This window comes from Psilocybe cubensis, chromosome 8 (genome assembly GCF_017499595.1).
Source record: "Psilocybe cubensis strain MGC-MH-2018 chromosome 8, whole genome shotgun sequence".
In the NCBI taxonomy this organism is placed as follows: Eukaryota; Fungi; Basidiomycota; class Agaricomycetes; order Agaricales; family Agrocybaceae; genus Psilocybe; species Psilocybe cubensis.
In genome coordinates, this window is record NC_063006.1 from 1235768 (window position 1) to 1258852 (window position 23085).

The 23085-nt window shown below is 44.9% G+C and overlaps 7 protein-coding genes across 7 annotated transcripts; 3 read left to right on the plus strand and 4 right to left on the minus strand.

The window, feature by feature from the left end:
* Nucleotides 1-894: 894 nt before the first annotated feature.
* Nucleotides 895-2932, plus strand: JR316_0008896 (uncharacterized protein; the record flags this gene model as incomplete). Its single annotated transcript, XM_047894607.1, has 5 exons — nt 895-1016; nt 1076-1157; nt 1208-1710; nt 1775-2288; nt 2342-2932. The coding sequence occupies 5 exons, from the start codon at nt 895-897 to the stop codon at nt 2930-2932; spliced, it is 1812 nt and encodes a 603-aa protein (XP_047746066.1).
* Nucleotides 2933-3331: 399 nt separating this feature from the next.
* JR316_0008897 (uncharacterized protein) lies at nt 3332-4761 on the minus strand (the record flags this gene model as incomplete). The annotated part of the gene is made up of 5 exons (XM_047894608.1): nt 3332-3715; nt 3778-4092; nt 4132-4173; nt 4227-4541; nt 4588-4761. The coding sequence occupies 5 exons, from the start codon at nt 4759-4761 to the stop codon at nt 3332-3334; spliced, it is 1230 nt and encodes a 409-aa protein (XP_047746067.1).
* Nucleotides 4762-5816: 1055 nt separating this feature from the next.
* On the plus strand, nt 5817-7900 carry JR316_0008898 (Cytochrome P450 monooxygenase; the record flags this gene model as incomplete). Its single annotated transcript, XM_047894609.1, has 10 exons — nt 5817-6015; nt 6073-6208; nt 6261-6449; nt 6504-6768; nt 6819-6936; nt 7109-7315; nt 7376-7400; nt 7462-7584; nt 7635-7668; nt 7739-7900. The coding sequence occupies 10 exons, from the start codon at nt 5817-5819 to the stop codon at nt 7898-7900; spliced, it is 1458 nt and encodes a 485-aa protein (XP_047746068.1).
* A 690-nt stretch (nt 7901-8590) lies between these two features.
* Nucleotides 8591-10627, minus strand: JR316_0008899 (Negative regulator of sexual conjugation and meiosis; the record flags this gene model as incomplete). The annotated part of the gene is made up of 2 exons (XM_047894610.1): nt 8591-9990; nt 10042-10627. 2 exons carry the CDS (start codon nt 10625-10627, stop codon nt 8591-8593), a joined length of 1986 nt encoding a protein of 661 aa, XP_047746069.1.
* A 2035-nt stretch (nt 10628-12662) lies between these two features.
* On the minus strand, nt 12663-16045 carry JR316_0008900 (putative sugar phosphate/phosphate translocator; the record flags this gene model as incomplete). Its single annotated transcript, XM_047894611.1, has 5 exons — nt 12663-12718; nt 13336-13402; nt 14969-15244; nt 15303-15473; nt 15542-16045. 5 exons carry the CDS (start codon nt 16043-16045, stop codon nt 12663-12665), a joined length of 1074 nt encoding a protein of 357 aa, XP_047746070.1.
* A 256-nt stretch (nt 16046-16301) lies between these two features.
* Nucleotides 16302-16692, plus strand: JR316_0008901 (U6 snRNA-associated Sm-like protein LSm8; the record flags this gene model as incomplete). The annotated part of the gene is made up of 3 exons (XM_047894612.1): nt 16302-16370; nt 16417-16544; nt 16599-16692. 3 exons carry the CDS (start codon nt 16302-16304, stop codon nt 16690-16692), a joined length of 291 nt encoding a protein of 96 aa, XP_047746071.1.
* Nucleotides 16693-17211: 519 nt separating this feature from the next.
* JR316_0008902 (uncharacterized protein) lies at nt 17212-17578 on the minus strand (the record flags this gene model as incomplete). The annotated part of the gene is made up of 3 exons (XM_047894613.1): nt 17212-17301; nt 17363-17379; nt 17437-17578. 3 exons carry the CDS (start codon nt 17576-17578, stop codon nt 17212-17214), a joined length of 249 nt encoding a protein of 82 aa, XP_047746072.1.
* Between the last annotated feature and the right edge of the window lie 5507 nt (nt 17579-23085).

Below are 23085 nucleotides of genomic sequence, written 5' to 3' on the forward strand. Positions count from 1 at the left end.
TTTTGCTTTGCTAGAGCCTTCATTCGGCGAACGTAACTGTATGGGAGCAACATCCTGTCAAGCGACGCCAGTGAAGGGTATTATAAAGTACGCACTCGTCATATTGGCACCTGTGTAGCAGACAGAACTATCAGCCTTTCCGAAGATGGACATGAATCAAAGGCATTGACTGACTGCTCGTAGGCGTGACGCTCGTGCTCACATTCCCAGGTCTGGTAAGAGTTTTTCTTCCGACACAAGTTCAAAGGAATAAGGAGGCTAGATTTCAGAGGATAGTCGTCGCATATGGAGTAGTTGTATCGTTGGAGACCAGGTTAACAAGGGATCACAAAGCCACTAATCAGCGAATTGAAGTCGATGGAATGGACTTAGAACATACGCAGAACACGAGTCTCTGAAGCCTAGTGGTATTTTGTTCGCCTTGAGCTCTTCCTGAGATGCTGTTGTCGAGGACGCCATGTCTATACAAGCCCTGTGCTATTGCAATTAGGTGGTTGGCTGAACTCGGGTGTGTTGAAAGCAATGATGGCCAAGATTCTCACGGCCTGCCGCCGGAGTTCGAACGTCGTCCCCAAGCCAAACATCGTCTTGCCCAGTGCTCACTAGCACTGCTCAATGGACTTTATGTTCTGTGACTCATGCAATCCCCGCAAATCTTCTCAAGGCTCATCCAACTCCTCATTCAAATAGGGAGTCAAAATGACTTGCCTTGGTATTCCGAATTACCAAACGTAACGAGTCAATTTTCGGCAACCAGTGTGATGCGGCGCCCCTTAAATGAGTCGAAAGGCGAGAATAGTCCTCTATAAAACAGGCACAGTTCAGTTCCATAAGTCAGGAGCATCCACATTCAACCACACCATCTGGTCAAGCTAAGCCTACGAAGTCGCGGTCATGGAAAACAAACTACCTGGTCGAGAGGAGCTAATCGACTACACCCCTAGCAAGGGGGAGCCAGGATACGTTGGACCCCTCTTTAAAAATGCTTTAAACGCTTGGGAACTCCAGGGATCTACGTGCGTATAGTGGCAACACTGAATTCACTACGATATATGCTGACAAGGTCGTTTTGCAGGATGCCATTGACCACTTTACGAGAGTTTACGATGCTGCAGCTTATGAACACTATCACAGATAAACCAGACTGGAACATCAAGGTCCACTTCTTCATTGACGCGTCTGCTTGAAATCTAAACCTGGATGCTAGGTTAACGATCAAGAAATCACTGACAAATGGAAGCAAGAAGCAATGTCCTCTGGTGCCGATATCACGTCCGCCATGGTAGATTACTGTATCGATGAACTTCGCTATAAGGCATCTCTCATACCGAAAGATGCATCACCTCCCATTATCGTCTACAACGGTGATGTGGTCAAATCAGATACCGCATTATCAGTCGAATTCAAGAAGGAGTTGCAAGAAGCAGTGACCAAATTTGAGAATTCCATCCCAGCCAGGCTGAAAGACTGGCATCCCGGGTCTGATGAGAAAGTTTGGGATCTTGTTCATCCATCCTTGTTCCCTCTTGTGTATGGCCGTTCACGCGTTCTCGAACGAGGCATGCCGCAAACTACATTGGATGACTGCATAGAACGCTGCGGGGAAGGAAAGATCGCTGACGTCCGTGATTCTGACGAGGGAGACCGATCTTATAGTCAAAAATTCCAATGGCTTCCTTGTGAAGTCGATATATCAGGCGAGGATCCAAAGTCAGCTGCAAACTTTTACTATCTATACGAACGAAAGCTCTTAACACCTTTCAACTCAATCCAGGATCACAACGTACATCAACAATCTCCACCCTCAACGCGAGAAACCTCTTTATGCTTTGGTTGAGAAATTGATTAAAGAATCTATCCCTTTGTGGGACTTGACCTTAGCACCTTTGCGAAATGACTTCTGCCATCAGTTACGCATCAAATATCATCACGTCGAGCATGCCGATGAAGGGGAGACAGATCCAAACATTGTCGGCCCATTGAATGTAACGCAGGGCGCTGGAGCCGGCTCGTCTCTGCCACAAAATCAATCCGATGACGGAGAGGATGACGATGAGGATGACGACCATGATGAAGAAGATGACTTCGACGAGTTCCGAGAGGCTCGAGGTCCCGAAATCCGTCCACAACCAGGAGTTTTTGCTCCTCTTCCCGCTCCTCCCAAGTTCAGTCTGAAGGATGCCTACAAGCAACGTGGGCTTCAGGTGATCGTCAAGCTAGCAAATATTGAATTGACGCCTGAAAAGCCTGATTACGCTGGGGGCTCCTGGCATGTGGAAGGTCAACTGGTGAGCTACACATGCTTAGATTACAATTATTTACCAAACATTGCCATGTACAGAATGAACACATTGTGGCTACTGCACTCTATTACTATTCATGCTCCAACATCACTTCGTCTTCATTATCCTTTCGCCAGATGTTCTCCGTCTGGGATGATATGGATGAAGTTAATTACGAGCAAGACGACCACCGATGGGTAACCACCATATTTGGGTGCAAGCAAGACGGTTTAGCCATCCAAGACGTTGGTGGAGTCGACACACGCGAAGGCCGTCTGCTCACCTTCCCCAACGTACTCCAGCACCGCGTAGGTCCGTTCAAACTACAGGATCCGACGAAACCAGGCCACCGCAAAATCGTAGCACTATTCCTTGTTGACCCGAACATCAAAATCATCAGCACCGCACATGTTCCCTGTCAGCGCCAGGACTGGTGGGTGGACAACATTCAGCAGAAGTCGAATGCGGCCGGTCTCGATCAGCTGCCTCTTGAACTTCAGGAGAACGTCTTGGAGGGGGTGGATTTCCCTATTTCTCTGCGTGAGGCGAAGCAGATGAGGGAGGAGCTTATGGAAGAGCGCAAATTGTATCACCTTGGCAAAGAGGAGAAGTTTAAGGAGGATTTTACCATCTCGCTTTGCGAACATTGAGATTATTGATTATTGTGTATTCTTTTTACGAGAATGGGTCTATGTTCAATGTTGCTGAATGTAAAATGGATGACAACCAGCTGGTATTATGGCTTCTTTGACTGTGATTAGAGGTTATTCCAAGTACGCTACAAGTCACAAATGTTGGTGTTGGCTCTTGGATACGAACCGGAGGCGGATATTCCTCGACAAGACCTTCAGGCAATTATTTTACTGACGACGATGATATGTACGTATGGTTGAAACGATGTACTACTAGGAGGCTACATACAATACGTACAAGCGCATTTGGACGCGCGTACTCTCCAGTAGTTTTTGACCATGGTCTTTCAATACAACCAACTTATCCCATACTGTACAGGAAAGTTCGAATAAAAGTATCAAAAGCCAATGCTATGCCTATAGTGAAAAAATCAATGCCTTCAACTTGGTGAAAGTCGAAAGACCTCGCTTGCAGACGTGCGTGGATCGGCGGCTACTTGGAGAAAGGTCCCCTTGCTGAAGAGGTACTGAGTCTTGTTGAGGATGCAGTGTTTTTTTTTGAAGGGGTAATGTCTCCGGTTGCGCTACTGACTCCTTTGTAGTGGGTACTCTTTTAAATTCACTTATTAGTTCATAGAATATATCTCGCTGCCGGAGATCCTGAGAAAGACTGTCTTCATCCAGTGACGATATGATTTTATACAGCATCTTAAGAGCCTGTGAAACGTTGGGTCTTAACTTGGGTTCTTTCTGGGTCATCGAGTCACGGAGGGGAACAAGAAGTTCCAGGCCATCGTATCTCTACAACAGGCACGGTAAATAAATAGTGTCATGGCGATACTGCTAAATTTGAGGGATATCACCTGTATCAACCTATGTACCAGCATCCCAAGTTGGTATACGTCAAGTTTGAAAGGGTCAAAAGGTATAGTATTCGAGAATTCGGGGGCCGCCTTTTCCTGACCATAGCGGCCAATACACAGACTGTTCGGTGGAAAGTATGAAGCAGTTTCGAAGTCAATAATATAATACTTGATCGTTGGCACTGTGCAGCGATCTCTGATATCGATGGAGGTTTTGCCATCCGGTTTTGCGTACTGTTTTGAATGATGGAAGCCTCCAGGTATCACGTCAGTCGGGTCCATCATAAAATTGAGCATACATGCATCCCTGGGCATCTCTATGAGTTATATAGAGTAACTAAATAGTTGAAATACTTGCCGATGAGCTATGCCATTGTCATGTAGAAACTCAACTCCCTTTAAGAATCAGCTCTATCAGATAGGTCATAACACGCATGGTAAGTGCTGACCTGAAAAATTTGGTTAAGAGCGTGTGTAACCTCTCTAAAATGTCGAAATGGAATGTAACCAGACACCAATGGAGCAAGAAGGGGCATAACAAGAAGCACTATGTGCATTGAATCATTGTCCTTGTCGGATATCGGAACAGATATCACTTCCAGAAGAGGGACTGCATTATTGCGAGGATCTGCGCGCATCTCATCCGAGTTTAGATGCTGTAGCAGCGATATGTTGTCATGCTCAAAAGTCGACCTCTTTATCACGACTTTGAGGCCATCTTTAACACGAACAGCATCTATAACGTTGTGCCTCTGTGCAGGAGTCTATTAGTAACCTAGTAAACTTGTCATTAAAAAGAAAGCCTCGCACCTCTAGTACAATTGAATCTTCACAATCTTTCATGGATTTGTAAAAGTTCCGACGCTTTTGCCACGATGGTTTCCACGATGGATGATACCTGGGGCGTAGCATATAGCCAGAATCGCGGAGCACAGGTTGTAACTTAACCCATTCTACCTCTGCATCCATGAGTGAATCAGACATCATGATTGTGTATGAGTTTTGCCCAGATATGCAAAGAAATGCTACATACATTTGACCATAAAATAAATGTGAAAAAGCATCAAAAACTTAAGAAAGAACGAACGTTTCACGGTTTAAATTTGGTTGAACACAATTTTAACTGTTCGGTCCTAACTCTTGGTTGCAGGCAAACCGAAGGCAGCTGGGGAAGTGATAAGCCAACTAAGATGTAACAGTAAGGATGCGTTGCTCACAATTTATTGGGGAGCTTGCTCCCCTTTGTACTGGTGGGGACCCAAAATGCTTAAGCACACGTAATCCACCAGTGTTTTGATCGTCACCCCGTGCGAAAATGGCACCCCGTGTGAACTTACCAGCGAGACCTGCCGAAGTTTGTGATGCGGCAAGATTCTACCTAGAGCATGCCAGGTACTGGCATAGCAAATTAATCGTTCTAGGGTTAATTAAGGATCTTATAGCCCAAGGTGGGTAAGTGTCGTTTGTTCCGAACTTGATCATAAAAAGGTTCAAAAGGTTGAACCTCCAGCATATTTGATACAGAATGTTCCAAACGGGTTAAAACGTTACCTAATATGTGTACCAATTGAAGAAATTCTTGCAAATCTAAAGAATCAACAAGAAACCAGAAGTGTTGAACGTTGTAAACTGTCGCTGCCAGTTATTGTGTCGGGGCTGCCATCCTAGGGGCACCACGTCTGGTACTTCACTTAAAGCACTCCCATTCATTCTACTGAAATCTTAGCAATCGAACAAGCCCACTGTCGGGATAATCCAAGAATGCTCGTGTCGCTTTCTTCAAATCGACTTACTCTGGTTCCATCCTTTTCTGTGCATAAAAATTCCTTCATTTTCCGAGAACACTGGAATCGCGTTTGACTCCAGATTTATGATGTTGACGGAATGAACCTCGGTAAAGTGCATGTTTACAACAGAGACCCAGGTTCACACGACAATGCTCGGCGGTACTTTATTGCAATGCACCTCAAAGATGACGACCATTACTACAGTACACTCTTCATCCTCTCACTCAACTCCTTGGTCAGCAGAGTGGACCTATGACCATCATCCTAACTGTTGCCTATGTTTTTGCGGTCGTCGGAGCAGCTAAATTAGTTGCGAAATTTTTAACATACAACAGAAGTCGAATTGCCTATCCTCCAGGCCCCAATCCCAAACCAATATTCGGCAATGCTTTTGACTTTCCTAAGTATGACGCTGCGATGGAATACTTGAACTGGGGAAAAAGATATAACAGTCAGTGGTGTATTATCTGTCTCTCCTGCAAGTTATCATAATGACTTCACACTGCAGGTGACATTCTTCATGCCGAAGCGTTGGGAAACCATGTCGTGATTCTTAACAAAAGGGAGGATGTAGATGCTATACTTGAGCAGTCTGATCGCGCAAAGCTCTATTCAGATAGACCCCACGTGCCTATTTTTAAGATGTGAGTCGATAAACCACAAATCTGGTTGAATAACTTCGATGATTGGTTATAGAATGGGTTGGGAGTATAATTTTGCTATGCTTCGATACGGCGATGAATGGAGGGAACACAGAAAAATCACAAACCAAAACTTCAACCCGCAAGCAGCGAAGCAATATCAGTCGCTTCAACTGGAAAAAGTCGGTCAACTACTGCAAGGTCTTCTCGATAGCCCAAAAGATTTTTTAGAACATGGCAAAAAGTATTCCTTCGCAATTTCCTGTTGTATATCTCAATATCTCATGATTTACACAAGGTTCTCGATTGCACTTACTATGGCTATGATGTATGGATACGAGGTTAAATCTATAGACGATCGAGCTGTTTCAGTGGCGGAAGAAGCTCTGGCTCTGGGGACCCAGTTGCTCACTCCGGGTGGCACTCTCATTAATGTTATTCCTGCACTGCAATACGTCCCAACATGGTTTCCGGGTGCTTGGTCTCGAAGGCTGGCTGCAAAAGTACTAGAATTATCCGAGGAAATGAAGAGAATTCCAACTGAGTTTGTAAAGAAGAGCTTGGTATGCTTGTTCCCCATCAGTATCGATGTAGCTGTTGACGGTATACGCAGGCTGAAGGCACAGCTTCTCCATCTCTTGTTACTGAATTCTATGAAAGGAAATTCGCGGTCGGTGCCACTCAACATGAAGAAGATGTTATTAACAACGTTGCCTTCACGGTCTATGGAGGTAAAAAATTCAATCTTCAATGCTCGTATGACAAGGTGCTGAAATAACTGTTCAATTAGCTGCCTCTGACACAGTAGCGACGTTTTCTTAGCCTTTCTGTGATTTACGCTGAAGCCTCCTTTCATCTGACAGACAATATCCGCGACAAGGACTTTCTTTTATACTATGGCAGCTAACCCTGACGTCCAAAGAAAGGCTCAGGCTGAACTTGATCGAGTGATTGGCTCGAAGCGACTACCCAATTTCGACGACCGCGAGTCGCTTCCTTACATTGAAGCTATATACCGGGAGGTTCTCCGATTTAGGCCTCCTGTTCCAATTGGCATTCCTCATTGCTCCACTCAAGACGATCATTATAAAGGCTACTATATACCTAAAGGTATTGTCGGCTTTGACTGTTTTTTCTGAAAACTTTTAATAGTATCTTTGCACTGAACAGGGACCAGCATCTTTGCAAACATATGGTTAGTGCTAATTATCACTATTTCTTCCACTTTAATCCAATAATAAACAACCCTTTTCAAGGGCCTTAGCTCATGATGAAGCAGATTATCCTGAACCGCACTCCTTCAAACCGGAAAGGTTCCTAGACGAAAATGGCCAGTTGAACGATGACGATAGAATATTGGCATACGGTTTCGGGCGAAGGTAAGCCATTCATAAATTGTCAATCGATACGTTTCTCATTTTTAAAACAGAGTCTGTGTGGGAAAACATGTTGCCGGTGCTACCGTCAGTACTCCTTTATTGCCGAGTGCATATCCCGAATCAATTTCAATTTCAATTGAATATTGCTTCATAGATGTGGATACTTATAGCATCGGTCCTTGCTTGCTTCAACATCACACAGGCTAAGGACGAAGAGGGCAACGACATTGAGATCAACCCCGATTATGTCGATCTTGGATTAACCAGGCGAGTAGTAACGTACTCATCTTTCCACCTCGTTTTTGACCAGATTTAAATAGCATAAAAAGTGCATTCGAGTGCTCCTTTGTTGTCCGTTCTCAAGAAGCTCGGAAATTGATTGCATAACAAGATGTTTACGAAGTTTCTTTCGTGTATGGGTATCTCTTTATCACTGCGATAATTTTGACGCCACCACTAGAAATCTTAGTACACCGTGACTAAATTCTTCTTGAGTAATATATAGATGCACTTTGGATGTACTTACTATAAATTTTTTTCTCTTTCCACCTTACTCGCAAAATGGGTGTTTGTATCACGTGATATGTCAGGATTTTCGTCGAGTTCTAATCGAATTCTCTCTCGAGTTCCTCCCTCACACATGCCCGGCATTGCCACCTGCTCCTTGATTATATGAATCTAGCTAGACTCTACACATGCTCGTAGTCTCCACATGCTGGCGTATCAGTGCACAGAAGCTGCGAGATCAGGATTTTTACTTCATCAATTGTTCTTTCATTGATGTAGCTGCTCAGCTTCACTTCTTTTGTCTTTTGAATGGTATATATTCTTTCTTTGCAGTGGATCTGAACCAAGCTAACGCTAAAATCCCTGATTTTTTAGATTAATTGCGTGTTAAATTTACAATGAGCGACATAGCGCAAAAATAGTACAGTGTGGAAAGCGAAAATCTAGGAATAAGTTACATGGCGACAAGGCAGGCGCATATGTCAGACGGTGAAAGAGTTCAATTATCACCTGTGTTGAAAAATCCTCCTGGTATCCAATCGCGGCTAGAACGTCTTTGCGTCCCGTATCCCCCGGCAGGATAACGGTGAGAATTGCCCCCTTTTTTATGCCCTGAACGAGGGTGGTGATAGTCTGTCCACGGCATGGCTGGCACATTCGATGGCGTGGCGTTATGCCTGAGAGTACCGGCAGACGAAGTTATCGGACGACTGGCCAAAGGCGACGATTTTGGGCTCAACCAGGATGACCCAGATGAGCGGGGAAAGAAACGCATAGGGTTGAAGACGTTTTGCGATTTTGTCCGGCTTTTACGGTTTCGACTGTTTTGAATGCTCATTGGTCGAGATCCATTTCGTTGCCCTGCTGGTTCAGGCCAGACAACAAAATTCGGAGAATTGGGAGGGAAGTCATCCACCGACGAATCGCTATAATCATCGCCATATATTGAATCCTCGGTGACGGAATAGATGGATGTGTTGGGGGAGGAATATCTTTTCGCAGTTCTGTAGGCGTCCATGTAGGGCGCATCCTGGTATTGGAGGAATGGTTTTGACTCCATGATGGGTGTATCCACGAAGACTGAAGATGCATAACGGTTGGTTTCGGGGGTTTCAGTAGCTGAGGAGCCAGTGAACGAGGGGTATGCAGTGGGTTTTGCATACAGATTCTCCGAGTCGTAGTCGTATGCGGTTTCCATGTCGAAATTGTTTCTGACACCACGGTAACTGAACTGATCGACGCTGCTGGGAGTACTGGGTTCTGAAGGATCCGAAGAGTACGAGGATCTGCCAGAACTTCCGTATGGGACCTGAAGCTCGTTGTCATAAACGTCCATTCCATAATGGCGTGCATCGTACACATTCTGCTCTCCCTTCCAAGGGTCTCTCTCGAAGTAGCCTTCAGTTGTGGACGCCTGACTTTTGAATGTCGAGGCAACTGCAGACACGGAAAGTACGCAGTACGGTTCGACGCCCTCTGGAATTTTGGGCACCGGTCTCTTTTCGTGGCCAGCATCTTGAGGCTCAACATTTCCAAGGTCCATACCAGCTTCCCATGGGCACCGAGCGAGGCTTCCTTCAAATATGACTTTGTCTGAATAAAAAGATGTGACGTTTTGAATACTCTGGCGAAGCTCCGAAAGGGACAGGCGGCCTCTCCAATCAACATCCAACGTTTGAACGAGAATGTCGTTGAGCTCCTCGGAAATGGGCAATACGCTCATGAGGAACTGAAGCGGATCTTGGCGATACGCTTGATATGTGGGATCGTCTGCCATCGCAGACCTCCATGGATTTCTTCCTGTCACAAGATTGAGGAGGATGATACCCAATGACCAGATGTCGTTGTGCATGGGCGAGTACGCAGGAGACGTCTCTGGGTCGCCCGCTTGGCATTCTGCTCATTACATTCAGCTCAATTCAGCTATAATGTGCAAACGTAAACACGCACCTGGGCTCATATGATACACGCTACCCGTGCGGAACTCCTTGCTCATTTTATCGGTGGTGGCAAGGCCAAAGTCGGTAATTGCGACTCGATAACCTCCGTCGAAGCAGAGGATATTCTCGGGCTTCAAATCCCGATGGAAAATACCCAACGAATGGCAGTGCTGCACGCCGTCAATCAACTGCAGGAACACATGCTTGATCAGGGCGTTATTACCCAAATATCTGGACTTGTGTAGAATCTGGGTGAAGAGGTCGTCGTCGGGGGCGTACTCCATAATTATGAACATATGGTCGTGGTCCTCAACAATACGATGAAGGGTGACTACCCCTGGATGAACTGATGCGATCCGGTGGAGGGTAATTTCTCGAATATGGACCTGCCGCCGTAGTACTGAATGACTATGGGTACTGGCCAGGCATTTGACTGCGAATGAGCGTCCCCTCGACGGAAATGTTTCGACTGCTCGATAAACGACGCCATAACCACCGACACCAAGAACTTCAACCAATTGTAAGGCATTGCCGTCGATCAAGGTGCCCAGAGGAGGATGGGAGGCAGGTGCTGAGACTGGCGCTTTTTGCGGCATTGGAGCTAGTGGCAGAGTTTGAGGAGGTAAGAAAGATACCTCTTTGACGAACGAGATTTTTGCACTGACAATATAAGCAGCGCAGAACGAAAACAGCTGGTGCACCTGTGAGGTCTGTTCAGTGCGTGCACGGCATGCGGATGTGAAACACCTACAGGTCACAAAAGCACGCAGTTATCTGCTGACTGGGTCGAGCTCCCCTTTGCCCTTGAAAGCACAAGAAGTATGTCTTCCGTACGCAGCCCGTTCGTGACAAACAGAAAAGACGAGTGGAACGTTTTCAAGTTTTATGACAGTTCCGTCAATTCCCCTATCTGAACCATGCCGAGGAGTTGCCTTGACTCGCCCCAGCACAACATTGGACACGCACTGAGCTATTTCCCTTTCAATTCCGTTCTCAGAAGTTTCGGATGGCCACGTTTTGTGTCTATGTTGGGAGACAGGGATGCGGTGAAGCTGGTGCCACTCAGACATTTCGCCATATTGGGATCTCACCGGCGTATGAACTATTCATCGTCATGTTTTCAGAGTGGGCTTCAGCATTAACCCTCATTAACCTGCTTACTGGACCGATCCTTTTCAATAATTGACTGCGCAAAAATTGGACGAGAGGAACGCATCCCGTTCCGAATGTCGCGGCCGTGCTCTGCACATTCTTATCCGATAGGCAGCATCCGGTTTAACTCTTTGGATCAGCAAACTCGATCGGCCACAGTTCTCCCGTCTACGTCATTAAATCGTCGATCGCAGAACCTAGTGCCATATCCTGGCGTCCGTGTTTGGTACAGCAAGATGCAGCAATTGACGGCAGACTTTCAAAATGTTTCTGAATTACTGAAACAGGCAGCTTTTCGGTTTGAAAGCTCCGGGTTGCGCTGTGCAGGTCGAACAGCAGAATTCCATTGGCTTCGACCGTTCATTTGGAATGGTTTACCCTGCATTCTAGTTAACGAAGAGACTATTGAAAACTTGTTTCCGTTACGGCGATGGAGATGCAATTCGTGAATGAGACCGAGTCTGAACGACCGCATAGCCTTGTCTGACTGAAAGGGTCTCATAGTATACTTCCCGTTTAGGGACAACAAAGGATATTTATGGGAAGAATGTCACCGTCTTTTTAGTCGGCGCACACTGATTCAAATCAATTCTAGTGTATTTCACAATACCGATCCAAGATATATATCTGCGCAGTTCGAAGACAAAGGAAATAAGATAGAGAAAAAGTCCTCTGTAAGCTATGTACAGGAACCAATAATTAAAGAATGTATTGTCAAATTTTTATCAGAATACGAGATCAACCAGGGAGAGATAGGAAGGCATATGGCGAGTCGTCTACGAGTACAAGGGATTTACGCCCTATGGGCTGATGCAAGAAAAGAGATGGCCTCCTCCGCCTCAGGGTAAAAGTACTGAAATGGGTGATTGTCCGGTGTGCAAAAAGGGCAGAGAGCAGTATGAAAGTCGAATGATAAATCGGATAAGGGAGAGAATGAAAGAATTGCCCAACACCCAACCAGACACAAAAGGGATGATTCAGGTCCTACATCCGTCCGCCGCAAAGAACTTCTGAGAGAGCCACAAAAGAACCGTCGGTCGGCTTGATCCAGAAAAATCAAGAATGGAGAAGGCGTAAGAGTACTTGTACAAGAGCCACGGAGAGGTGTAATGAAATGGTACATTCGAAGGAGAAGGCCAATGTGGGGAGTAGGACAGTCGTGGATGCATTTCTTCTATGTGTGATACACGGCGGCGCAGCGATAGGGAGGAGCGACGACCGCAAATGATAAGAAAGGAGAGGACAGCGGCAAACCGTAGCCGCCTGGTGTTGCAAACGAGATATTGAGCGAGCGAGCGAATTGATTCGATATTCTATGTGTATATTTTTTCAGGAGCAACCTGGTCCTGAAAAAAATGTATTATTGGTATACTGGTAAGGCAATCAGACATGTACCCGCGAGGGTAAGAACTTGAAGGTGATGTATAGGGGTGGAACGGGACGTGATTTTCCAGACAGATTTTAGACTGGCATCGAACTCTATTTCCCTCCTGATGTCTTGAAAAGCACGAGACCGCCAAGTGCAATGGAGTAACCTGCGAAAACGTAAAGAAAACAGTGTTAGCATTATATAGAATAGGAAGGCAACGGATCGAAGCAGGCAAGTCAAGAAGAAGTATAAGTAAAATGTGGCTAAGGTGGATGAGAACGAGAAAGACATGGCAACAGGGAAAGCAGAGAAATCCCAGAGTAAACGGACGGCGCCAAATGTGGAAAATGGATTTCAAAAAGATTGGAAAACAAAAAATCTCGAAAGAAGGAATAGAATCCTTGCTCGTCCACGCAGTCAAATCCTAATGACACAACATAAAAGGGGAAAAGGTTTGAAAGACATGGCAACATCAGGATATTTGTACCCAGGCGAAGCGACGACGCGAGACTGCGAAGAACAGAACTTCGAACTGGCGCAGCAAGTGTGGCGTTTAGAGATAAGATGGAAACAAGAAGAAGGGGCAAAATTGAACACAGGAGTAGCTGCGGTAAGTAGGCAGGTGCTCAGAAGCAAACCAAAAGAGATTCAGAATTGGTTTCCTCCTCAGTAAGAGAAAGCCTAACAAGCTCTGGCCAAATTTACGCAAAAAGACGCACTCAAAAAAGAACAGAAAGGCAAAAAAAGGATTGAACATAAGAAGGAAAGTATGTATGAACGCACCAAAGACCTGAAGAGGAGTGATTTCACTTCCAAATATAATGACTGATCCAGTGATCAACAGGATATCCTGTGAATAACAAGGAAAAGACAGTCGGCCAATTCCAGAATTGACGCGTCATGTCATCCGTTGTCGTTTACAATAGATCGTGGCGTCGGTCGGAGGAGGGAGGATCCGTTAGATATACACGGCGAGGTTTACATAAACGTCAATTTTGGAACGTGGGGTTGAAGTGATCCATGAATAGATAACATAGGAAGCCAAGAGCGTGTGGTAAAGTGTATTCATTTTTGAACCCGCGATTCATCAAAATTTGAAGCAAGTGGTTGACCGGTATGTCCATGAATTTAAGGGACGCAGTTGGGATAGGCCGAGCGATTTTTTGATGTCCCAGGAAGTAAGATCAGCAGGTCGAGAGTTTGATCGCAAAGCCAAGCGAGACACGGTACGGAGTTGGGCAGAGGGGAAAGGGGGATAATGGTTATCAATCAGTAACAACGTCTAACAAAGTGAGGATAGGACAAAAGAGGGAATAAGAAAGAAAACAGAGATTGAAGAAGGTAGAACGGAACTCGGGAGGAAAAAGAGAGACAACCGAGACAGGAAAATAAGCACCGCGACATGCGAAAAAGAAGAGTGAAAAGGAAGAACGCCCGACAAAAATATTCAGAGCGGGATGGCAGTTTCCCAATCGTCCTTGCATGCTCTGTGAATATAGAAAAAGCTCGGTCCACGACCTTGGGAGACATTTGGTCGCAAATACACGTGTACAGCGAGATACGCGAAATAGCGTAAAAGGAGATGACAGTAATGTGAAAATTATCAAACGTGATCTATTTCGCCGAAGCCCTCTCCCCCCAAAAAATAGGCGCATACAATGGCGATAGAAGGCCACATGAGGGACGCAAATCGCGAAATGATGTGTCCACTGAGCAAGACGTGGGTCGGGCATCATCAGGCATATCCATCAGGTCTGGTTTAGGGTTCAGGAAGAGCAAGGTCCTTCTTCCCTGACACGGTATTGAATTTAATACCCGAACGCGTCGTGCGAGTCCCTCCCAGATAAACTGGATGTAAGTGGCTAATCCCTGCGCAACTGGTAGTCATCAAATCCATAGCGCCGCTGAAATGCATTGCGCTTTTATCCAACCATTAAAATAAAAAGGCTCCAAAATAGGCGAGCAAAGGGCCAGATGACTGGAAAGGTGTTCTACAATGCAAACTGCAAAGAGACGATTTCGCGAGAGAGATTCAAATCTCTCTCGCGAAGTACGATGTAAGGAGAAAAAGTATAGGCGATCCTAGAATGATTGGGCCTAAGATATGTTTGTCGATTGTTCACCGACAAGAATTGACTCCAGGAAGTTTCCATCTGACCCATACAAAACCAAAAAGATTTGGGGCGCAAATCCCATTTTGGATAATGAATATAATGGGAATGGAAAGAAGGAAGACCAAATGATGATGAAAAGTGGACAAAGGTGTACCCGCCAATGAGCAGTTTAGTACCACGCACAGCAAAGTGGTGAATTGAGAATGCTCAGTAAAGAATAGGGGTAAAAGAAGATCGACCAAAGGAATAAAACGAAAGAGAGAAGGAGAAGGAAAGTTATGGGTAAAGAAAATTCGGCTCACCTTGAACACTCCAGCGAGAGTCAAAATCAGACCGCTACCCACGCCAACCAAAAACACAGCTGCTACGTTCAATAAGAATGCAACTGAGGCATTGCTGATCAATACAAAGATGCCCAACTTCTGCAGCTCGTAGAAGGGTGCCAGTCCTTCTGTGAAAGGAAGGAAGAAGAGGTTGATGATGGCGCAGACCGGTGCATAGTAGTGCAGGGATACGAGAGGGTCCATCTTGAGGTTGTGCAACAGGATCTGAATCATCACAAGCCGGGAGGCCTCAAACTAGATAAATGAAAGTTTTAGATGGTCGGCAACGCCAAAAGTTTATTATAGCACTTACGGCAACACCTGCAGCTTGGACGAGGAAACCAATCATATTGAAACGCATTTCTCCCTGAGACGCAAGGGCGACACCCGTAGAGATCATAACTACGATGATACCCAGCTTCTTGTTAGGCTCTTGGATACGGAAGGTCCATGATATGAGTAGAATTGCGACGGGGACGAAGGCCTGTGTAGAATCAAGGGCAAAAATCAGCAACACGTTACTATGATGCAGATCAGTATACAAATATGCACCTTGAGCATCTGAATATAGGACACGCTCAGGTATAGGTAAGCCGTGTTGCTGAAGATCAGACTTCCGGAGAAGAGGAGGCCAATGGGCAATATTGACCGCACAAACATTTCCTTAGTCATATGTACGTCCTTCACGCCATCAAGGAGGTTGGTGGTGCGCTGCAGAATTCGCGTACCAATAGCGGCAAAACCCAAATGCCATGTCACAAGAAAAACTGGGAACTTGAAGTTGAGGGTGTTGTAGAGGTAGTTGTTGTAAATGATGACAGCAGAGCTCAGGGCGATCCAGATAGGGATGACCACCGCTGAGGAGAGCTTGTACTTGGCTGCCGTTGGGGTGGCCTTGGGCGGCTGTGCGGACACTGGAGAAGGCAGGTCCATCGACGACGACGATGGCAATTTGACTTGCAACATCTCTTGTTCCTCGGCCTGTTTCTCCTGGTCGTGCTTTGAAGAAGACATGGATGAAATGCTAGAAATGCTTACTGAGTTCCTGTTAGGCATAGTGAGAAATAAGAAGGGCCTACAGTGTGGGATACGCCAAACGGTCGTCGGTGGTGCTGGGTGCTGGTGGGGGAGGAGGAGAGTCGGGCTGGCAGGTGGTGAATGGGAGAATGATGCCAAAACCAGAATACGGCGGTGTCAAATTTAATTTGCCAACAAGAGTGCCAACCGCCAGCGCCAGCCACAGCCATCAGCACGTGCATGCACGGACCCAACTTGCCTTTTCCGCTCCTTTTCTTGTGCTCGTCCCAGCGCCATGTCCACCCTCCAGGGCTATGTTGACCGTCGTGTCCTCCTCGTGCTCCAAGATGGACGCGCAATCGTGGTCAGTACTCTTTTTCTCTGCCTTGCTGACCGCTCATTCTCTCCAGGGCGTGCTGGCAGGATTTGATCAAAAATCAAACATCGTGCTAGCAGACTCCAAGGAGCGTGTCTACAGTGCCGATGAGGGTGTGGAGGAGATTCCTCTCGGTCTATATCTCGTCAAAGGAGAGATGATGTCAGTCCGCCATAGTCTTTGCTCCTATCGCGTCCTGCTAACGCGATCTTTAAGATGCCTCGTGGGCGAAATTGACGAAGAAATCGACAAATCAGTCGATTTGGCATCGATACGCGCAGACCCTATCCCACCTATTCGCTATGGTTGATGTCAATTCAGTCGTTGTTGCTACCAGAAGCTATGGTCTGTCACGGCTCTCGTCTACATTCACTCGAAGCTGCCATATCTCCATTCAATGTTTCCTGGGAGCATATTAAAAGCGCGACGTCGTTCAATCTTTGTTTGGGGCGTCCGTCTAGTCGCAAAATGGCAGGCTGGCGTCTTATGTTGGCGTTGATCCGATTCCTAGGCCAGACTAGTGAAGCATCAGTCAGATGTACGTATTTAAAAGCAGGAATTCGAAATTACCGACATTTGTTTTCATTCCAACTAGTCGAATAATCGTCGTCACGCAGCTCTACGGAAGAAAATCCACCTTGTATCCAAACGCACTTCTCTCTCTAAAAAAGAAAGGCATCATGCAATGGTACACCCATGCATTGGATCTGTGTGCAAAGCTACCCTACGCGACCAATCATAACTGACTTGATACATTTGGAAACCGCAAATCATACAAGCTGGAGTTCGACTTCATAGTCACTACATTTAAACGAACAATGTCAACGACCTAATGGCCTCTTTGTTCCATAGATGCTGCCATACTCTGACCCATCTTCTTATCATTTTGACTCTTGTTTGCCTCGGCTTTTTTATCACTCTGTGCAGCATCCGTCAACTATCGATTTCATAGGCGACCATCACCAAAACGAAATACATACTGCGTGTTCAAAATATTCTAAAAGACAGTAATAAATGAGTGCAGTGCCCAGATCAAGATTATATGAAACCGCACCTTTCCTCTGTTCTCGATCAGAAATATGGCCTGCGTCAATCGGACTGTCCACGGACGCCCGTCCCATTGGCTTCTCGTCCGCTGCAGGTGGCGAATTGGTGCCGCTCCCGATATCTTTAACGCGTTGGCAGTGGTCCGACATTCTTAAAGTGTTATGAACTAGTGATTGTAGGTGGCTGATTTGCTTTGTCTCGAACTGGAACTCAAACGCTCGTTTATGTAGCCAGACGAATGTATTTCTGGCTGGATGACATCAGGTTGGTGTATTGTTTAGGATGATGTCACCATCCAGGCGCTGATTCCACTCTTGGATGTCACTTCCTGATCCGGAAATTATTTCTACTCCAGTCCAACATGACCTGATGGTTTCTGTCAAGGTCAATTTTTGAGAGGAAACAAATGAGGTGCTAATTTTCTGGTCCTACATTGCGGCGGCAGCATATAGTAGTATGTCATCTGTAAGTGTTCCGTTCCGTTTGTAATGCGTGTGCGGAGGATAATAACTTGTTGAAATCTTCATTCGTCAATTACCAGTCACTTCATTGAGAAAATGTCGCAGATTCCGACTTTTCACTGTCTGCTCGCCGCTTACAAAATAATTGCAATGACGGTTAGCAAAACCTTCTCTCCGTCGCAAACTTTATGCTTTGATTGATTTGTGAGAGCCTTGAAATATGCTATGATGCAGATCAACATTGACTCAACTATGCGAACCATGTTCGCAACATAGCTGTTTTATAAAAGCGTGTACGATTCATTGAATCGAAACACTTAAAAAAACTTACTTTCAAAGCCTAGCTTAATACGGTTTATCCGTGCCTCGCAAGATGATTTATATGTCTTCTGTTAGTCTTTGCTTCTACCGCATGGTCATTTGTTTGCCAGGGATTTTATGACAAGTGCTTTGGGTATGACTGTTCAATTCTTCATGATTGTATGAATGTACCTCCGGGAGATTTATGGTCGGTTTAGGGTCATACCTTTGATCATGGTTCGTTTCAATTGATCACTGTTTAAATATCATTCTTATTTCACCAAATTTATTTGTCAGTCTTTCTGGCCCTGTAAACGGCTTCTGAGATGCGATTATATTTGCTTGGATTGAGAAAATGTATCACCACATCTCTACACATGAAGGAGCTTTGCACCAATGTGCTCTTGGTAGGCTCTACTCTACATCTGTGCCTTTTGTGAAGTCGGACGTCAATGCACTAACCTGTATCGGGCCCCGCTTTTCTGTGTGGGATATAGATCAATCGCAGCAACACGTCCGATATCCGATGGTGCTCTTCAGCACTGGTATTTTCTCCGCTATCTTTTCATTCTGGTCCTTGCAATCCCAGTCTCCTCTCAAATTTTAACCACGCGGTATCTAACTGCCATCGTGAAAGATATACAAAATTGTCAGCCTACGCATGCAGCCGCTCTCTGGTTATTACCACATGCTCCTCTTGCTCTGCTTCATAGCCATCATGGGCAACCTGGAACATTTGGGGATACATTAGAAATACCTCCTTCAACGAAGGGTTCTCGAACGCACAACTCACATACCCTCAAGGCGATAGAGCGCACCGTCCCGAACCTCCGCGGTTTCTCCGAGCGCATAAGCCGTGAGGTGCCGTTTGCCTTTTACACTCTGTTTTGTAATCATAGTTTGGGAAGTTTCGGGATGAACTGAAGAACTTCTATCAGAATGCAGGGTATCTGCCCAGTCTGGGGATTTATCCCCATGAAATTGAACGTCAGCTGAACGGTTAATACGAAAGGCGGCAAGGGGTTAGCAAAGTTTGTCCCTTTGAGATCACCCACCGTGAGTTGAACTGGGATATAGGTTGAGAATCCTCAATGGTTAATATAACAAGCCATTGGACAAAATAGGGCGTTAGGAATCCGCAGTAAATCGCCAGTATGTATAACGGACGTCAAGTACCTGTGAGGCAGATTATTAAAACCATTGAACAAAGAAGCACGTATAACACGGACATGTGGACTTCGCGGCTCGGAAATTAATTTCAATTCAATCAATTGTTATTATAATCGGTATGTCCCCTCAGTTACTACTAAGCAAGGGCAGGGAGATCGAGGCCAGGGACATATCATGCTATCAACTAATATATCAAGTTACCAACAGGTTATAGAAAAATTACTCATCTCTCTCAAATCAGAAATTCTACTTCCAACTTCCATCAAAGAGATACACGTTTATCCTCTTCCCGTACACTTAGTAGCACCGGCGCACAGCAGTGACTAAAAATGCAAAGATAAATAGACGCTTTAACAAAGTTGTCCCATTAGCTCACCCTGGACATTGAAGACTGTCACGGTAAACAGGCATGCAACTACGAACCCACATCGTAATAATGTAACATGATCTAAAGTGTGTTTTTGACTGAAAACTAGAAATATATCAATGACCTTCAAACTAGGGCTGCTTTTATTCGAGTCGGACTTAATGTCGGAAGCGTTAACGTAGGGTAAAATGATTCAAAAAGAATATTTATTTTTACAGAACCGTTAAAAAATCTCCCAGAATACAAGAAGGAACTATCCAGTAAATATTAATGTGGTGCTACAGCCACCAGAGTTTTATAACTGAGGTTTATGTGAGTGATTGGTTGGGAACATCGAATTTTAAATAATGATTTGGATATCAAGCCGGGGAAAACCAAGAGGTACTACTATCGAAAAATCGACAAAGATGAAAATTAAAACTCTGGGTCTATTCTACTATTCAAGTTCATCTTAACATAGCATCGGTCATTTCGGGGTCAAAATCAAAGTTAAAGTCGGCGTTTGTATGCAAGGTTACTGCCATTCTGAAGAGAACGTTGTCGCCGGTCGGTTGTTTTGATGGGTTGTTTTCATTTGATTCCATGATTTGTATTTAGCCATGTGGAGGACCCCTGACAATAGGCCCAGAGGACGTTCCCGAAAAAGGTCGATTTTTGGGTTTTTTGTCCGTCGCGATTTTCAAAATTTCTGTCCGGATATAGAACGACCTACCAATTTTTTCAAAAATTTGTCCGGAAATCGGGAACAACCCTCGGGAGGCCCAATTTGTGTCCGGACAGGCCTAAAAATCGATTTTTTCGCCGCTGCGCGCGTTCAGCTGAGTTCAGTCGCAAATGGGACGCTTCAGAACAATGTTAAGAATCACTGTAATAAAAAAAAACCTGCCTAGTACAATACAAAACCATAAAACGAGTATGCGATGCAAAAAAAGCTATGTACTACTATCTAGGTTTCGCTTTGCAAACATTTTCATCGCTTTTTTGATGCTCCCTACTCCCTCAACCAATGTCTTGTAAAGCGAAATATCTTGCGCATGAACTTCAAAACCTGCTGCAGTGACAGACAAGGGTTTATGATAGAGGAGGGTGAGTAACTTGCAGGAAGGCAGGTGTGCAAATTCAGATACATTGAGCAAGGCAGTTTTGGTGGGTCTTGCAGTGAAGTAGAGGCCATGACTGTGCTCGAAGACTTGAAAAGATGCTTTTGAAAGGGCACAGACATTGGTAGTAGTCGCAACCGGCTGGTTTCGTGAGTGCTTTCCGTTTGGTTTCTCACTCAAAGCAATGACTAAAGTACGGCGTGATCATTAGTCACTACATCGAAACAGCTCCAACTGATAGTCCACTTTACCTTTGCCAATCTGAATCCTATCATCAAGAAAAAGGAACTACAATTGAATGTGTGATGCAGAAAATCTATGTAATAATATCTAAATTTCGCTTTGCAAACATTTTCATTGCCTTTTTTATTCTCTTGAACTATGGGTTTACTAAGGGCAAAATACTAAAAAGGCGATATTGAGATTAGAAACAACGACGTAGTATCACAATACGAAGGGCGGGAGCGACTACACGCTCAGCCTCTATACTAACCGATGACTTATATTTTGAGGGTCGTTGATCACGATATATGTCCGGTTTTTGGATCGACCTCGGCGGTCCTGCAACTTTTCTGTCCGGATTTTTGGAACGACATTTTGCTCAAAATCTGGGATTTCTGTCCGGTTTCGGAACGTCCGAAGGGGTCGATTTTCAAAATTTTTGTCCGTCCGACGGAACGTCCTCTGGGCCTATTGTCAGGGGTCCTCCATGTGGCCGCCGATTATGTAGAGCTCATATCAGCCCGAGTTTCAACTTGTAAGATGATTGTAGTGAAATAGACTTTAACCAATTTATAGAGTTCTGGAGTAATACCGCTGTTCATTGTTAAGTAGCTACTTGCACCTCCACAATGTAGGAGAATGTAGGTCCACATGTTCATTCATTTGCATCCGCTCCAAAGAACGTGGCAATCGCGTGGAATTGGGTATAAATCCGTGTATCTCATCACGTGTCTGAAAAAACATTCACGCGACGCGCTTGGTTCAAAAGAGGCACAAGAAAGGTAGAATAAAAATATAAAATAAAACCTTATTTTAGTTTGTGGGGGGCGTAATAGAATAGATTGGCTTCTAAGTAGAGTTTACTGGCTTGATGCAATTGCGTTTCTCTAGATGTGCCTACTATAAAGACCCCTAGTATGTTGGAATGATTTTCTGCCTATTAATGTTCAAAACAAAGCTGATTCGCTATTATACGGTGTATGTATGTGTAGATGATATCAAAAAGCCTAAAGCTGTTTCAAGATGGAACAACAACGACATACAATTGCCGCCGGCGCGGCGCCTACATAAAAGGTTAAAAATTCACACCGCTTTCAGTATCACCTGTTAAAGCCTGTTAATCATTCTGATTTTGCTCAAGCAATGATACAACATTAAATCTGGGTAGAAAATTAATTAAAATTTCTCTATCAGAAAGATCCAAACCTATCCAAGTCCAACCTTCATTGACTATTGCTTTTCTGGTGCACCATAATACCATCCGCACCGGGCTTATGATTAAAACCACTTAGATCAGCAGCAACACGATCAAGCATCATGGTAAATACAATGAGACAAGGAAGGTACAACTTTAACTCTTATTACTTCAAATACGCACATACATACCTATAAAAATACAGTTCTCTGCTCCGCGCACTTACTAGCTGTGTCTTGGAAGTACATGAACTGAGGCCATAAAAAAGCAATACTCGCAATTGAGTAGCCTGCGGGGTGGAACTGGAAGACGATTAACTCCGAGATATGGTGATTCGAATACAATAATAATGTCATTTACTCTCATTAAATGTACCTGGAGATCCCAGCAACCTTAGAAGTGAGCGGCCAAGTACGTTCCACATGGGTTCTTAACCAGGTATATAAAACCGGCACAGGATTTCATGAGGGTTGGCAACGAAGTTGGGGTTGTGATTGAATCCTTGAAAAACCCCAAGGCGACGGCCCCGAGGTATGAAAACATAAAGGTAACATCACTGATGTAATGTTGAATCACTTTTTAAAAATATAAGTGGATTCTAATTGCGCTTTGGTGTTGCTATGACCAGTGGGACGCATAGAGTTCACCAAGGAGGCTAGTATCTGTCAGACCTTATTTAATACAAGTCCTTTACCATTGTTGCTATGAGCGCTTCAAGGCGCTTCATAATTAACCGAGCAAGAGATATCACAGTCGTTCCCCATTGTCCTATACTGCCTCGCATCGTTCATCAACGTATGAGTTACATTCAAGCAAATGCGGTCTGAGATCGCTGACCCAG